The following is an 18,657-nucleotide window of genomic DNA, read 5'->3' as shown; positions in this document are numbered from 1 at the left end:
CAACATTTTCCAAAGTTTTTTGTGGGGAGAAGTCATTATTTTTCATCAGAAAAATTATAGAACGTGTTACTTGCTGTGTGTTTGTATTGTCCATGTCAATATATACGATAAGTTCATTTATCTGCTAAAGATGGGGACTCCTCATTCAACATCTAAACTGTGCTAATCTCCTTTCGACATGCTCCGTTTTCATTGCGTGTCATTTTGTATTCAAGCTGTTGGCATTAGTGTGCTGGAGAACTGCCCTCATTAGTGGACTCCTTTGAAGTTGTAGATTGGTTCCTACAATACTTTGGCTGGTTTTCTTCACAATATTTTCTGACTGGCTTTTCAAATAAAACAGATGTCCTCTGGGTCTCCATGTACTTATACATTTGTTAGAAAGATATATCCACATTAAACCGAGAAAAAATAAATATGATACACAGTTCACGTTAGAAAGAGAGCACATTCGTGCACAGTGCTGTCCACAAATGAATGAATCATTTAGCAAATTCTCTGTGTGAAAATATAAAAATGTGAGTGAAATAATTGTAACAATTCTTTCTGCCATGGGTTTTGCTTTATTCAGAATAATTATTGTTCAATTGGTGAGGTGTGGAAGACTTACTAGCAACTCATACCTGGAAAAAAAAAGTCCACGTTTTGTATTTTCCTTTTTATAGGTGTCTTTATTGTCATCACTTACATCAGTGTAACCAGGAATAATTCTATTGTCTATATACTGTAAGGGGATGGTGCATAAGTCCATGGAATTTCACCAGTGTAAAATTGGTATGAGTTTAGAATCAGGCTTAATGGTTCTGTGTAGTTTTAGAAATTTAAAACACACTGGATCTATCAGTGGAGTCAAGCTGTTGGCTGTTAATCATACAAGAATTTATTCTTCTTGTGAGAACTAAGCTACCAGGCAAACATGTAAGATCTTTAAAAAGCTTTGATAATTGGTGATAATAAGAAGGCACGAATGAAATGAAAGTTACATTAACAACAGTGTGCTGCACATCAGCTGACTCTAAATTCCTACCTTGTAATACTCTTAAACTTTCTGCCCTTTAGTTCTGTACTATTAGCTAGTTGGTTAACAAATCCTATTCAGTATTTAGTTAGATTTTACCTTACACCCATTTTATTTAATATAAGATATACCAGACCAATATGCACCCATTTGTACTCTTACTTAGACTCTGTGTATTTTGCATTTTTATGTGCTTTAAGCAAAAATGTGTCACTATACAAGTCTTGTTCAAATGTATCTACAGTATCTATTGAGAAATTTGGTGTGCAGTTGAGGAAATCTGCCAGGTGTGTGAGGAGACTGTTCACAAGGGTACACAGAATTTGAAAGTTAAAATTATAATGATTCTCTTTCACAATTTTATTTTTAAATGCTGGAACAAAATGTGTGCACTAACTCTGTAGAAGAGTATCATAGTTCCTAGTGTATTAAACAAAAATCTGCTTTTTTCAGCATAAATCAGTGAGGTCTTGTTCCACTTGAGGCTCACTCACTAACATATTTTTGTGGATTTTCAAGGAAATCCCACTCTCTGTTAGTATCTGAGGTCCTTTTAAGAATATCACCTGGAAGGGTCATGTTCCAAACTGGAATCTTTATTGGATAGATGGCTCCTTTCCAGGACTCTATTTCCACTGATCACTGGCTGTCTTTATTCCTCTTCTCCAACAATTATTCTGTTCTGAGGTGGATTACTATATTACCATCTGCAAATCCAGACTGTGACCTTTGTTCAATCCTGCAAAGTGTACATTAGAATCAGCAGCAGAGGAGGAAGGAGAGAAGCTTTTCAAGCATAAGAAGATGACACTTAGGGAGCAATAACCTCATTATATGAATTGATATATTCTCCAAACAATTATTATATATTACTAGTTATTGGAGGTTGCACAACTTAGTGGCAAAATGCCAAGTAAAATGTAGTGTACACTGTCCATTCACCTCGTATGGTGAGAAATCTCCATGAGTTCTCTTATATCATGTATTGGTGGCCAGCGGTCAGACATGCAGAATATTTTGGGTCTTCTTTGGGGTGAATACAGTGTACTAAACAGTCTCCATGCTGCCGAGAAAAATCAGCGAGAAAGAAGTTGTATATAAGTAGGTCACAATCAGAATAAACCCCTGAGTCAGCCAAACAATTACAAAAGGATCTATTTTCCTTTTGAGGGGGGAGTGTGTGTGCACCACAAACATTTCACATTAATACTAATACAAACTGTTTGCACACAATGTGCAAAATAGAGAGCAAAGAAATGTATGTAGAATGTTTAAGGGATATGCCGTTGGCAGTCCATTACTTTTAAGTTCTCCATCACACACTTGCAGCTTTCACAGCCTTCCGAGCATTCCTTGGAACCCTGTCCTAGTGTACCTCGTTTGGAAATGACTAAGGATGCACTGAGCCTTTCCTAGCAGTCTGCTGAATGAAACATTGTGAGAACAAAGCTGTTGGGGGGTCAGGGTTAGGAAGCTGGTCCAAAAGTGGATGTGTCTGGTATGAAGTGTTCCACTGAATGAAACAGGTAGAAACCCCCCCAGGAATGGACTGAAGCAAGCAGCTGTGCTGTGCTATGGAGGGCCATGTGTGGCAGCTTCTCCTCTGTGCTGGTGCTGGTGCCAGCTCTTACCTCACCTATGCAGTGGCCAGCTGACAGAATCCGGTGCTGGCCGGAGAATCAGATGAGCAGTGAGTCCTGGCCCAAGGATTTTAGTTCTTTAGTGACTGTCCCTTCTGTTCCCTACAGCCAACAGATGGTAGCAAGTTCCAGGTTTCTTTAGTGGTAAGCTACCAAACTGATTCATGGATCCTCACTTAGTGAGGGCAGTTTTTCTGGGCTTGACGCCACGAACCTTGATCCTCTCTGAAGCAGGATACATAGGTCTCAAACTAAGGTATTATGTCTGGCAGTTGGCGGCAGTGCCTATAGCCTTAGGTTTAAGTTTTGACATGACTATCAGCTTTCAAATAAATGGAAAATTCTTAAAAATTCAAGCACCAAGATTTTTATTTCTGAAGTAATATACTTACATTACATGAGGGTAACATTTTCGGTGGTCAGTGTGTTCCAATAAAGTTATTATGCATTGCAAAGCCAACCTGTTTCCTAGCCATCAGGCTGCTTGCAATCTTTACCAGACAGCAAAATACTGAAATAATTAGCAATAATTACATAGTAGCAATGCACTGATGCCCCAGAAGCTCCTTACACTTTAGTGACTTTACCACCTGGAGCTGGCTACAAAGTTAAACTGACCATGATCATGAAATCCTAGAGAGGTTCATACAACAGCCAATCTTGACAGGTACATCAGTTCTCACACTATGACTGTGTAGATCCTGCAGAAAGAAAAGAAGGAAAGAGTACTAAGAATGGTATATTAGGGAGAGAAATGAAGGAGGCACATAAACGCAAAGAACAGGGGATGTGACAGAAAGTGAGGAACCCAAAGCAACGGATACGTGGGCAGAAGAGAGGAATGCAGGAAAAAAAGCACTAGGGGGGTGCCTACTGTTGTCTTAATGTGGTTTTCCCACATGGTACAGTATTTCCACTGAGACTTGGGTGGTCACCAAAGTGTGGCATTGTGCTTCAAAACTGTGCCTGTAGGTTGCCCGTTAAACTAACATGCAGCAAATCACTTAGTGAATTTGTACTGACTGACTTTAATGGAGTGGGCTATACAGTGACGTATACCATTGTGGAATAATATATTCCAGAAAGGAATATCTCCAGTTGCCCCTAGATGTTTCCTCAGAGTGCTGGTTATTGTGTGCTATATCACAGAATCATAGAATCATAGAAGATTAGGGTTGGAAGAGGTCACCTAGTCCAACCCCCTGCTCAAAGCAGGACCAACACCAACTAAATCATCCCAGCCAGGGCTTTGTCAAGCTGGGCCTTAAAAACCCCTAAGGATGGCGATACCACCACCTCCCTAGGTAACCCATTCCAGTGCTTCACCACCCTCCTAGTGAAATAGTGTTTCCTAATATCCAACCTAGACCTCCCCCACTGCAGCTTGAGACCATAGCATCTTGTTCTGTCATCTGCCACCACTGAGAACAGCCGAGCTCCATCCTCTTTGGAACCCTCCTTCAGGTAGTTGAAGGCTGCTATCAAATCCCGCATCATTCTTCTCTTGTGCAGACTAAACAAGTCAAGTTCCCTCAGCCTCTCCTCATAAGTCGTGTGCCCCAGCCCCCTGATCATTTTTGTTGCCCTCTGCTGGACTCTCTCCAATTTGTCCACATCCATTCTGTAGTGGGGGGCCCAAAACTGCATGCAGTACTCCAGATGTGGCCTCACCAGCACCTAATAGAGGGGAATAATCACTTCCCTCGATCTGCTGGCAATGCTCCTACTAATGCAGCCCAATATGCCGTTAGCCTTCTTGGCAACAAGGGCACACTGATGACTCATATTTCACCCAACCCTTTCCTAGAACCCTGGGTGAAACTACAAACATACCAAAGCTGGACACTTCAATAGCTGATCTGTAAGACATTAAAGACAAGCCAAACAACTGTGCCATAATGTGAAAAAATCATACACATTTTGTGGAGTCTGAACGCCCAGCGCAGATTAGCTCACACAGTGACACGTAACCAACATACTAACTTGCCGAGGCAATTTAAAAATAATAATGGGGCTATTCCTGTGTGTAGCCAACCGTATGTGTTAAGTGTTTGAGTTTGGCCCTACTTCAGATAATATGGAAGGTAGAGGAAAAGCAGTTTCCTAACAGAGAACTTCAAAGGCAGGGTTTAGTAATGATTGCATTCACCACCCAAATATTGTTTTCTCTAACATCCCAGCTGAAACTGGAGAGGCTTGCTAATGGTTAAAACTCCAACTAAACAAAAGTCAGGAACCGTGTAATTAAAACTCTACCTTTATTGTATTGTAAAGCGTTACCCTGTGACATAGGAAATATTTAAAGAAACAGGCTGTTTAGCTAATTTGTGTGTGAGTGAACTGCTTAGAGGACGACTATCCTAAATTAACTGTAAGACCACCCACTGAGATTGCCTCATAAAGGGCCATGATTGCTCAGCTTCGTTTTGTGTAACCGTTCAATAATTACCAGATAAATGCATAACTAAAAGCTCTATTACACTAATAATTTGTACTGAGATAGATGTGTGGGACACCATGCTGGGTTAATTTGTCATCCCTGCAGCAAACTTCTAAAGAGGGCTCTTTTGCAGAGGAATTGTGTTAATACATTGTTCCAGTGAGGACATGTTAGAGCAACAAGATGACTTGGTCGCTTAATCTCTTAAAGAGGCAAAATGCCTTGGGGGAAGTGCCAGAGAGAATAATGGGGGGTGATTAACAAAGTGGACCTAGATTTAAACTCATCCTGACAAAGAGAGCTGATCTAACTGAGCCAAAGTATTTAGAAAAGGGGAAAGGGTGTACAAATACTTATAAGATGTCATGCAAATCTAAAAAATAATATAAAAATATAGTGCTGAAGGACCTAAGTGTTTTACGTGCTCTATCACTGATTATATATTCGGTTTCATTGCTTTCTTTGATGTGTCCATGAAGTTACACTCTCCTTTTAACAGTGCATTGAACTGTAATATTTTTATCTCTGCTTTATGCTAAATTCTGTAACCTCAGACACACACAAAAAGCACATTATTACTTTAAATATGGAACCCATGTTTAAGCATCAGAGCTTAGGATTTTCAACCTCCCCTATTGACAGAACCATAAATCATGTTAAAGTTAAGTGAATTACTGTAGCGTGGAACTATAGCTTTAACAATGTTTATGTAGTATCAGCTTACCATCTACAGAATGAAAGAGGGGGGGAAAACACTGATATTAGAAATGGGAATGTGGAGTCCTATTAACTTAACAGCAATATATCACTCCAAAGTCACAGATTACATTACCATGCCCTTTTTAGTATCAAAGCAGAATTATATCATCACACACATAAAGGTTGTAGGGTTTTTCTGAAAAGAGAATTTACATTTCTTTTGTAAACTTAGCAACTGCATTTCTTTATGAAATAACCACTACACCTTTCCCCAGTGGTAGTTTTTCCTTTTGTATATGAAAACACATCTTGATTATCAAAAAAAATGCAAAAGTTGCCAGTGCTTGATTTTGAAGTAGGAAACCCCACTAGGTGACTACATGGTAGTTTTTGGCCATTGAAAAGATCTTTGGTTAAACCTACAGTTTGTTTTGTTTAGGAGGTAGAGGCATTCTTCAGTTTTTATACCTTTTTAAGTATTCCTTCAGTATTTCTTATCATGCATATGTAGAAGAATGTCACTGTGTTTTCAAGAGCTTAATTCTTGGCCCCAATTCTGGACTTCAGTCTAGCCCTACTTTCTGGCTTTGCTAGGGGTCAATTTGACACTAAGGACTTTAATATAGCAGCTCAGAATAGCCAGAGCCCAGGATATTTCAGCCCCACCCATAGACAATCCCCAGGCACACACCCTGTGCTGTGGCCCTCGGGGGCATTGGCACAAGGCCCTTCTGCCTGTACTATGCCACTGGGAAATCTTAATTACACCATGAATATTTCCCAGTGGAAGTTGCACATGGTTTCCAACACTTTATTATGCAGGACCAGCATAAAGGGACCAGGACCCAACCCAGAACTGAGGACATTATGGGTCTGGTTTTCAAAAGTGCTAAATGCCCAAAGCTCCATGTGACTTCAGTAATAGAAATGGAAGCACTCAACATCTCTGAACATAAGCCGTTATGTGTCCAGTCTTGCTCTTATTGATGTCCATGGGAGCAGGATCAGACCCTCCATCCATCATGCTTGGGTGTTTGTATATCATTTGTATCATTATTTGTATTTATCATCAGTCCCTGTTCCAAAGATCTTGCAGCCTAAGTATGTTGGGTGAACTCTATTTTGTTGTATTTTGAAGGTACAATTAAAAATTACCTACTTGATGCAAGGGTAGAATATCAGTGACACACAAATCCCAGCCATTCTTATGAGTATCAGATAAGGATCTGCTCCTGTTCTGACTGAAGGCAAAACTCTCAATGGTTTCACCGAGAACAAGATTGGGCTTCCAGTGTCTGTTGTGAGGACTACCTGATTTTACTCATCCTCAAGCCAGATCGACAGCCCACTTAACCTCTATTTTGCAGAATGATGCAGGACTTCAGCAGTGTGTTGGTCTTGTGCTGGCCTGCATAGGGATGAATTCCACCCATGAGGAGGACAGATCCCAGCAATGTACTATATTCCATCATGATCTGAGTGGCTTTCCACCTGGTTCAGTGAATAGCCTGTATACACAGACCTGTAGTTTCTGTGGTCAGCATCTCTGTATTAAAGGTGAGGGGAACCCCAGGCCACATTGAAAAAGTCAGCAGCCTGTGTTTGGCCACCCAAGACCATTTCCAAAAGGTAGTAAGAAAAGTTGAGATCTTCAAAGGATGTTAGGCATGCAGTTCCCATTGAAATTCAGTGGGACTTCATGAATTCCCTTAGGTGACTTTAAAAATTCCAGCCCAAGTTTCTCAATTTATTTTCTTGTTTTGGGTAAGTGCTTTCATCACAAAAATCTCTGCTTTCTAAAGTTATTGTTTTAATCTTCTCTTCTTTACCTCTTGTATTGTATTATCCACAGAAGTGCAAGTTCTTTTCAACAAATCTGGATCATTGCCAGCTTTCCTTATTAAAAAGTCACTCTTCATATTTCCGATAAACACAGCTGTTTCATGGTGTTTGAAAGCATTTCACATCAGCCAGCATGGTGGCTTAGCCAATTAGTACTCTAATATGGTCAATTTTGAGAATAAGTACCTTAGGGGTACAAAGGGTGGGATACATCTTGCATAATTCGAACTGGCACTTGCACCACTTTAATGCTGTGAGAAGGCTCACATCATGCAGGGAGTTAAGGCATCTTAAAAGCCTGAAAGGAAATGTCTCCGAGAACAAACCACAATATAACATTTCTAGATAAATGACTTTTTTAAAATACTTTCTTAATTGTCATAAAGTCAAAAACAAGCTGATACAAAATACTGCTTGTTTCATTATGATTATAGTGTTACTATTTCTAGGAAGAATGATCAATGTTTAATGAGCTAGTAGTAAACTTAATTATCACTTTATACAATAGCTATTTCAGCGTTGTGCCCCAGTGAAACCAATACTCCATCTGTCTAGTCGGATGGTCTAGGGCTGTGTGCTTTGTACTGCCATCTGTAAGAACTGGGTTTGAGTACGCAGTCTGTTGCTTCCTTGGGCTGGGAGCTTGGGAGAGGGGTAAAAATCATTTGCTGGGTAGGAGATGAGGAATGCTGCATGTCAAACAGTGACCCTGTTGGAGACTTAAGGAGCAGCATTATGAAGAAGGAAATTTCAACCATTCATCTTGGCTGGAAGGATGCTTGGTGAGAAGTCAGGATGAATGGGAGGGGACAATATAAGTGGATCAGTATGTCTGTGTCCCATACGCTGGGAACCATTCATTCCTTGATGGGAGAGGTGGGAGGATTTGATGTCATTGCTGACGGTCAGATTATGAAGTCCCTTTGCACTCTGGCAAGCAATTACCAGAGGAGTCCCATTGACTGCATTAGGACTACTGCAGTAAGTGCCCACCAGCGTGAGAAAGGACCCCAGTCTGGCCTTAGCTGGCCACAGCTAATCTGTGCTGGGCGTTCAGACTCTGCAAAATGTGTAAGATTTTTTCACATTATGGCACAGTTGTTTGGCTTGTCTTTAATGTCTTACAGATCAACTATTGAAGTGTCCAGCTTTGGTATGTTTGTAGTTTCACCCAGGGTTCTAGGAAAGGGTTGGGTGATACAAATAAAACTATATCCTGCTTCAAATTAACTGATTCTTTATTATCTAATCATATAACTGAAGACAATTTACAACTTAATCTTTTATTCATCTGCCCGACACACGTGAAATGCTAATCTAATCAATGAGTCTGACTTGTTTTATTCGTAATTTAGTTTGTTATTGGCTACTACAAATCAAGGAGGGAGAAAGTCAGACAAGACTGGCCTTCATAATCCGACACTGGAATTCAGCGTTCTGAAAAAAATCCTCTAACTTTTATGCTGCATAGCACTAAAAACCCATAAACCACTGAAAAAGCGAGCACAGCGTGCAACAGCTGTAGCACATAATTACTTGGCCCAGCCATAGTAGTTTTAAAATGCTGGTGTATCTGTTGCAGGCCACCGTACATTATCATCTCATTTTCTTCAGTAAAAAGACTGAGATGATTCAGGTGAGCTTCAATGGAATTAGAGTCATGTGTGCTTTGAAATATTCACGCTTGCCTTGAGATAGGAGAGTTATTCCCCCCACAGACAGGCACAAGATTTATTAACACTAAAGATTCCTACCTCTGCATTCCTACTGCAGGTAGAAATGAAGCCCCGACTTTCAAACCGGCATTCTTTTTTATTTTTTGTATCGCTGAATAGGTAAAGTCCATAATAAAATATGAATTTCTCAGGTTTAAAGGAGAGCCCTGAATAAGCGGTTTGGGACTTCCTGAATAATAAATACATAAAATAAAAGTACTTCTGTGTTGTCTTCCATCTAAGGATTTCGGATCACAAACAACCACTGATTAAACTTCGCTGTACCCTCTGTGAAGTAAGTAAGTAGTAGTAGCCCCGTTTACAGATGGGGAAACTGCGGCAGAGAGAATTTAAGGCCATTTTCAGATGTGTCCATTAATTACAAGTGACTAACTTCAGACACTTCAGGCCTGGTTTTTTACCACCTTAATGGACACTTTTGAAAATCTTAGCTGAAATGGCTTGCCCAAGGTCACACAGTGAGTGTTTTTCAGAGGCGGGACTGGAAACCTGGTCTCCCGATTCCCAGTCCTGTACTCTAGCTATTAGATAATGCTGGGTGTATCTAGTGGAAGCTGTCAACTGATACAATACGCTGAGTTTGGTGGAGAGTTTTCATACATCTTTGACCTGTTAAAAGTCTTACTTGGGAATACAAATTCCTGAGACTTCGTATGCAGCCTCTCACTTCATGTACAGTTTATTAGCTGGTTTCTTGTTGCTGTGTGGACAAATGAGTGTCATGTTCTTTTAATAGTGCATACTAGTAATATACATACATATAATAGACATACTAGTTAAGACGTTAAGTTTTTGCAACTGGGTTATTACTGCTTAACAGCTGAGATGGTAAATTTTTGCAAAATCTAGACTAAGCTGTGGTGTTTCATGTGTCTGGGGGAAGGAGTGTGGATATAATACTGGCTAAGAGCATGCTACACCTGAGGGGAGATTAGTTTTTACTATTCGCACAGCTCTCCTGACAGCTTTTCTTGGGATCCTCCCACAGAACTGGGAATCAGTCTAAAGAGTCGATGCCAAAAGTAACAAGTAAAATGAAAAGAATCTAAGTGTCTGTCCAACCTGTGTAAATCTGCAATGGCTCAATGAAAAGGGAAGAGGCAATTAACTAACATCAAGATTGCAGAGCTGAATACATATCATTGTCTAAAATTTTGTTAAATGAAAAATGGGGTGGGGAGGGAAGGAGGGAGGGAGAATTTGAGTTAAATGAACTTATGAAGAGTCAGCTGGAATAGTGAGGATAACTAGAAACGAGAAAAGTAGGGACTTTTCTGAAATACCTTAAGAGAGCAAAAGGAGGGGAAAAATCAGCTTGAATTTGAACAGTCCATGTCTGTTTTACTTCATGTCCTCTGATTGATTAAAACTGTGCATGAGGATTTACACATTCAGGCACACAGAATTCCATAATAATGGCTTCCTTACTGAGGTAGGTCTCTTGGCATATCCATTATAGACCCTGTTTTTTGCCCTCATGAATTAGCCTGAGTATAGGAACAACCATAGAGGATCAGAGCAGTGGAGGGATTGGGGCCTAGGCGGTCTTGCCTAGAGGTCCCAGCTGGGCTGAGGTCTGGCCCCCAGGGACAGGAGTCGCCAGACTGGAGTAGGAGGCATCGCAAGGCCAGGTTCCGCAAGCAAAAGTCAGGTCAGAGTCAGGCTGGGGTCGGATACCAGAGATAGTACCTGGTTAGAATCAAGAGACAGGAGGCAGGGTCAAAATCAGCAGCAGACCAAGGTCTGTGTGGTGGCCCAGAAAACTTCCTGGGGTTAAATAGGGGCACTTGGCCAATTAGAGAGCGGGTACTGTCATTCTTGGTCTTGTGGGTAGTACTTCCTGCAGCATCTACTCTCCACAATGCTCCCTGGCCATGCATCTGCATGACCACCTAGTAGCACAGTGGGAATATCAGCCCCCTCAGGCTCTGCAGGCCTGGGTTTTAGTTCCTGGGTCCTTTCTGGTCCAGTAGTTCTCAAACTTTAACACATCTAAAACAGAAGTACTTGGCACATTACCATTGTAATTAATTTAGATCCTTGCGCTGATAAACTAACCCTTCCTAATACTTCACTGAGGCCCACATTCCACCCTTTGAGAAACACTAATATAGTCCAGTAGGATGCTGCAAAAACAAACCTGTTGGGGACCTTTTATTCCTAATCCCAAGCAGTAAGTGATAACAGCTGAAGCCTCCAAGATTGTACGAACTTTTATGAGCAGAAAAGATTTAATAATAAAGAAAAGTAACATGCAGTCAAACTGCCAATGCATGAAGGGAGAGAAATTAGCTTTTGTTTAGTTAAGGTCCTTTTATAACAATCATTGAGAAATGAGGGCTTACTTCTGCCCAATTTGATTTTGGCGTATTCTTCTGCATCCCTTCAACCTTTCCCATATACTGTTAAGTGAGCCTGTGCTTTGGTTTTTCCCGTGTATTAAACATACTCCAAATCCAGTGCAAGAATTTGAGCTAGATACTGAATGCTTCCCAAGGCTTTTATCAGATCTATTCTTTGTGGTTTACAAATGAGGTATATGGGCACAGAAGTCCATAGAAGTTTAATAGAACTGGTGGGTGAGGGAGCTACAATGATATAATTACTAGTTTTGGGTGAGAAATAAACCTGAGTATGAGAGAAAAGCTTATACCCCAACGAAGCCGATAGATTTCTATGAAGAGAGGATAAAATCTGATTCATGAGAAAAGGAGCAAAATTCAAGGTGCTGTAACATGGTGGCTTTAGTTACACAATGAGGAAATGGATATGAGCTTAGGAGCATCTAACTTGCATGGCAAGGAGCTGGGTAAAGGTATCCTTTATAGCAGGGGTGGGCAAACGTTTTGGCCCGAGGGCCACATCGGGGTGCGAAACTGTATGGAGAGCTGGGTAGGAAAGGCTGTGCCCCCCAAACAGCCTGGCCTCCTGTAACGAGGCTGGTTCTGGCGGGACCCAACTGAGAGTGCCAATTCAGGACAAATTGCTTAAAGCAGGGCAGTTACAGCCCAAGGCGGGGGTTTCTGTGCACACCAAGGCAAACCAAACCAGCCAAACAGAGAAGACTTTGGTTTTACCCCACTGGCTAACCACAAGTCACACAAGCAATTCCCTTAGACACTCCAGTTTCCCAGTATCACCACCAGTGCCCCTCGTTATGGGGACAAATGGTTAGGAAAACCAATACCCCAGTAAAAGAAAAAAGGTTCTCCCGATCCCAAAGGACCAAGCCCCAGACCCAGGTCAATATACAAATCAGATCTTACCCACAAATCACGCTGTTGCCAATCCTTTAGAATCTAAAATCTAAAGGTTTATTCATAAAAGGAAAAAGATATAGATGAGAGCTAGAATTGGTTAAATGGAATCAATTACATACAGTAATGGCAAAGCTCTTGGTTCAGGCTTGCAGCAGTGATAGAATAAACTGCAGGCTCAAATCAAGTCTCTGGAGTACATCCACAGCTGGGATGGGTCATTCAGTCGTTCGTTCAAAGCTTCAGTGTAGCAAAGTTCCTCCAGAGATAAGAAGCAGGACTGAAGACAAGATGGAGGAGCTGCTGCAGCTTTTTATATTCTGTCGCCATGTGGTCTTTCTTTCTTTGTTCCAAAGACAAGCAGTCCAGCACATAGCCTGGAAAAACCTCAGAGTTCTGTCCATAGGCAGGTTCCTGCACACCTTACTGAGTCACAAGGCGTGTCTGCCTTCTCTCAATGGGTCACTTGTATAGCTGATGGTCCTCAGTGGGCCATCAAGCAGGCTAGGCAGAGCTGACACCAACTTGTCTGGGGTGTCACCCAGAAGCATAGCATAAGTTTGGAATACAGACAGTATAGAGCCAATACCTATATCTTTAAATACAAAAATGATACATGCAAACAGATAGCATAATCCTAATCAGCAAACCATAACCTTGTCTTAGATACCTTATTTGACCGCCTTTATACACATTTTGGTGCCACTACAGGACCTTGGTTGCAACAATATTCTATACGGTCCCAGTTCAAGTCAATAACGTCACACCCCTGCCCCCTGACTGCCCCCCTCAGAACCCCTGACCCATCCAACCCCCCCTGCTTCTTGTCCCCTGACTGCCCTCTTCTGGGACTCCCCTTCCCAAACCGCCCCCTGGGATCCCACCCCCTATCCAACCCCTCCTGCTCCCTGTCCCCTGACTGCCCCAACCTAGCCACACCCCTGCCCCTGACAGGCCCCCTGGGACTCCCACACCCTATCCAAACCCCCTGTTCCCTGACCGCCCGAGAACCTCCGCCCCATCCAACCTCCCCCTGCTTCCTGTCCCTTGACTGCCCCCCGGGACCCCCTACCCAACTGCTGCACCGCTGCGCATGCGCGCCGCCACCACCCCCTTACCATGCCGTTCAGAGTGACAGGAGCTCGCAGCCCCGCGGCCCACGTGGCGGCATAACTGCGGGGGACTGGGAACAGTGGGGGAAGGGCCGGGGACTAGCCTCCCGGTCCAGGAGCTCAGGGGCTGGGCAGGACGGTCCCGCAGGCCATATTTTGCCCACCTCTGCTCTATAGTATGGGGGAGAGGAGATATATTTCTGCCCTCAGTTACACCTCTACAATCCTGTTGAGATCAGTAGTGTTGCATGGATTAAACTGAAAGCAAAATTTGCAAAAGGGGCTCTTTTAGTTTACACCTTGACTGTCCTGTTAGTAGCTTTTCTTGTTACCCTTCTCTCGTGTGGCTCCTTGGTGTGTACATTCACCAATTTACCTTCCCTTAAACATCATTCCTGATTGTGGCTTAGGGGCTGGTTTGAGATTTGATTTCAAAGTTGTACAAGGGGGCTGTGAATGTCATTTGCAAAATGAGCTTGCCCCTTCGTATGTGAGCATCATATGAAAATGTGTTACTTAAAAATGTTTCCAAACTGGTGTGAAAATATGACATATATGAGGTACAAGAGCATCATTAAAACAATGACCATTTATAGTACAAAATAAAAATAGATCCATATGTGCAAATCAGTTATATGAAATGTCAATTAAATCAACTCTAATCTCCCAAATACAGTTTTTATTGCTCAATTCATTAGAAAGGCTCTTAAGGTAATGAATAGTTGTCACTTTTATCAAGGACCGCTGGTTTCTTTATAAATGTGCACTAAAAACACAGAAAGTTGTTTTAAAATATTTGGCTCCATTTGCCCTCAGCATTGTCTCTGAAGCGACTGTAGGACGCAGTGCGGTCTGATATAGCAATTGTGAACATCAAATATATAAATAATAGTGTACGTTAAAAAAAAAGACAAAGTAGAGCTATAATATAATTCAACTGCATAGATTTGAACTGTCATCTAATGCAAAAATCTGCTCCATATAACTTCTTTGTTTTCTTTCCTATAGCAAGTCCGCATGCAACACCATCGACTCTTCATTTTCCAACATCACCCATTATTCAGCAGCCTGGGCCATACTTCTCACACCCAGCAATCCGCTATCATCCTCAGGAGACTTTGAAAGAGTTTGTCCAACTTGTCTGCCCGGATGCTGGTCAGCAGGCTGGACAGGTGGGGTTCCTCAATGTAAGGAAGCCATTTTTATTTCTTCAGAAGTGTTTGTCCGATGTCACCTAACTATGGAATTATCTTAACAGTGTATCACACATGTGAATGTAGTACCTTAAATAGCTGCTACAAGGGGGGAAAAAAGCACTAACTACAGGAAAACAAACGTACACTGTGGTGTAATTAATGTACTTTGATAGTCAGAAAGGACTGGTGGTTCAATGACCTTCTGGGATCCCTGTACCGATGCTTCAGCTTCAGACATATGAACCCTAGTTCCACTGGGTTTAACAAAATACAAAGGCCAAATAATTTTTATTAATTATTCCTTTGGCGTTGGCGGGGGGAAGAGCAAGAAAAGGGAGGGTGAGAAACAGCTGTTTTAGATCAGCTAAGTTCATTTAAAAAAAAATACTGTCATACAGCACTTTAGATCAAGTTGACCAGTACTTGAACCCAAGATGTTAAAAGTACAGTTTATTATAGTTTGTTATTTCTGTATGCGGTTATCTTTCCCCCTTATCTCTATGAAGAATTAAGCAGTGTTCCAATGCTTCAAATAAGCATTTTCATTTTTTAATCAACTAAAGTGAATCATCCTCTTCACTTTATTGAAACAACATTCCAGTCAAATACAGAAATGAAACTTTATTTACATCGTGTCTACAATAATGCTATGAACGTTTTATGAAATAAAATGCATGTAATTGTGTCCAATCAGCAGAATAATGATTGTCAAAATTGTTATTACTTTTCTTATATACATAATGTTGAAATTGTTAATGAACCTGCAGAATTAATGTAATTCTTAGCATTAATTTTATTTAATAAGTTATGTTGTCTTCAATACTTTTTTCTTACCAAAATACCTGATCATGCATATCTCAGCCAATACTGGCTTTGAATAATGTCTGCAATATGTTAGCAGTTACATTTATGTCTAGACAACAAATCAATAGAGTGCTTTTCTTTTTCCTTGAGTATTCATTTGCTTAGTTTAGCTCAAACCGTTATGAACTGTTAGCACATTCACAATGAACATACAGCAAAGGTCTACTTGGTAGAAAATTGGCCTACTTGTAAGACAAGAAAGTATTTGAGAAGTGTTACTGAATATATTAGTTTATTAAAGGTGCTGTATGTTGAAAAACATCTCTGAAAAATTACTTTTGAGTAAGGCCTCAACCCCACAAACATGAGTAACTGTACTCCTGAAGGCAACAGTACTACTAATGCAGTTACATACATATATAAGCCTAATTCTATTTACACTAGGGCCATTTTACATCACTGTCAGTGGAAATTTGAGTTGCACCCACGTACATTGCCACGGCCGTTAAAGTGGCTTTAGCGTAAATGAGAATCAGGCCTGTAAATGGTTGTAGGATTGGGCCCTTAGTCCTAAATAATCCCTATTAGTGGAAACCTAAGCAGAGATTTAAGTACAATTTTTCCTCAGCAGTATTCAGAATATGTATCTGTATTTAAAACTGAGCTTTTATCAATGGAAACTTGGCCATTCAGTGCCAGAAGAACTGCAGTTAGGATCAATTTGTGGAGTGCTGTCAAAACTGATCTTGTCATTTCTGTCACTAAAACAGAGTACCTGATTCACAGACTGTCCTACTTTTTTCTTTATAATGATACTGCCATCAATTCGTATGGTTCTCAATAGTCTAGTTTTACATTAAGATTGAGATTTTCCATACCCAGTCCTTGTTTTTGTGATGCTGAAAGCTTATTTACTAATGGACAGGAGTTTTCCTAGTAATCACTTGAAATAGCATAGCTGAGTATGCAGAACCATCCTGCCTCTGATTATGTACATCCTGAACAAAATACCTGTACTTTTTTAATATTGAAAATAAAGCAGATATAAGCTCAATTGTTTCTAAGCAGATACCTAATGGCAGCTGAAATGGGAGCTGTGCTATTGGTAATTTTATGGGAATGTAGGAGTGCAGGTTGCTTAAAAATACATTACCGTATTTTTCCCATGAAATAAGATATCTGCTTGACTTTTAAACCATCCCAAAATTATCTCTTTTCCTACTCATGAGCAGTTTCTTAAGAAATTTAAACTTAACGTCCCAGGCACAGATATCCTAAGGGAACAGTAGAGGAATGAATATAGAAAGTGCAATGGGAGACAAAATTCTGCCTAAACTTGTACTGTAGGTAACTTAGTGGTTACACAGTGCAAGATTATAATTTGGTTCGGGGTGATTCTGACCAGTTGCTAACTTTGGAGAAACAGTTTGGCCCACTAAATAGGGTGAATTTCTTGCTTAAAAATGAAAGATGGGTTTAAAGGTCTTTTACAGTTATTGCAAGATTTGGAGATGGGTTGCGGTACAAAGCCCAGTGAAGTAAATGGCGAACAGATAATGGCAATTTTTCATTCCCACCTGTTTTTTACTTAACATTGAGAAATTAAGCATTCATTACACCGAATTTCAAACTGGCCTCTTCTGTTGCTGGAGGCCGCTAATAGCTAATTTTGTCTTTTGTTTTTGGCAGCCCAATGGCAGCAGCCAAGGCAAGGTGCACAATCCATTCCTTCCTACCCCAATGTTGCCACCGCCGCCGCCGCCACCAATGGCTAGGCCTGTGCCTCTGCCCGTGCCAGACACAAAACCTCCAACCACATCGACAGAAGGAGGTGCCGCCTCTCCTACTTCACCAAGTAAGTACCCCTGCAACAAGGGAGAGAGAGTTCAGTAAGGTTCATGCTGTTTCATCTACCATGTGTCTTCTGTTCACCAACCAGGAGGAGCAGACTGTGCTTCCCAACTTAATTTCACAGTTGTCAATTGCATAAGATAGACAAAAATCACAGCTTGTTATTTTAACTAAATACTGCTGGCACTGCACATAGTTACACACTGGAAAACTCATGGCCAGCAGCTAATGTATGGGGGTGGAGCTGGGATATTCAAGATGCTCTGTAGTTTCATGAAGAAGCTATGCTGCTGGCCTTCCACTTGTGTCCCATGACCAACACTAGACAGCACTACATTGAACTCAGGGGCAAACCCACACAGAGGGTCTTGCTTCTTGTACAGACCAGGCCAGACTCCCTGGAGCTCAGTCCTTTTATAGTTTCTTTGGGAATAAGTCTTTCTAGATGAACCCAGACTCATTGCCCTTATGACCAGCTCTCTGGCAGGCCCTGCATTTGGTGCAGGTAGCTTGTGGTATTTCTTCTACTGAGGGGGAGAGCATTAATTTTCTCTTCACCACCCACACAGCCCTCATGTATTTTGTGTAGCCACAAGTCAAATATACAAATTCCTGCATGCACATTGGAGCCACCATTTTGGATTCACGCTGCTAGGAAGCAAATGTGCATCAGCTGGGATTGAAGCTTTAAACATTTTGGGCATACAGGGAGTTACTTGCAAATGGTTTAATGAAACGATGCTCAAATTGTCATTGAAAAACAAAGCGGAAGTTTTCAGTACTTTAGTGGCAGGGGGACTTGTTCCCCAATTAAATGAATCCAGAATGAAGTCCAAGAATAAGCCATTATTGGAATGATAAACATTTTTATTTCAAATGCCTCCTTGAGAGTTTACAATTTCAGAGATGGCCACTGAGGAAGCACATTAGATAGATTAGATGGAGAGTGCCCAAAAATCAATGTACTCTAAACAGCAAATCCTTGGGATGCTTTCAAATTATTTAAATGCTGCGTGTGGCCACTGCTTGATGTCCAAGGAGGCATGTATTATTTAACAAATA

At 41.1% G+C, this 18,657-nt stretch overlaps 1 protein-coding gene across 17 annotated transcripts in view; it reads left to right on the top strand.

Moving 5' to 3' along the window:
- The window catches only part of NFIA (nuclear factor I A), a 466,574-nt gene that overhangs the window by 406,319 nt on the left and 41,598 nt on the right, over positions 1-18,657 (top strand). For 12 of the 17 annotated variants that reach the window (XM_037907918.2, XM_043552640.1, XM_037907922.2 and 9 more), the window contains 2 exons: positions 14,753-14,931; positions 17,434-17,599. In XM_037907918.2, the coding sequence (XP_037763846.1) occupies positions 14,753-14,931; positions 17,434-17,599 (345 nt within the window). The remainder of the gene's footprint in view (positions 1-14,752; positions 14,932-17,433; positions 17,600-18,657) is intronic. The other 5 variants (XM_043552638.1, XM_043552643.1, XM_037907923.2 and 2 more) reach the window with 1 other exon arrangement.

The sequence above is a fragment of the Chelonia mydas genome, chromosome 8, assembly GCF_015237465.2.
Source record: "Chelonia mydas isolate rCheMyd1 chromosome 8, rCheMyd1.pri.v2, whole genome shotgun sequence".
In the NCBI taxonomy this organism is placed as follows: domain Eukaryota; kingdom Metazoa; phylum Chordata; order Testudines; family Cheloniidae; genus Chelonia; species Chelonia mydas.
Note: the sequence above shows the minus strand (reverse complement) of the source record. Positions and strands in the feature narration are given on the sequence as shown.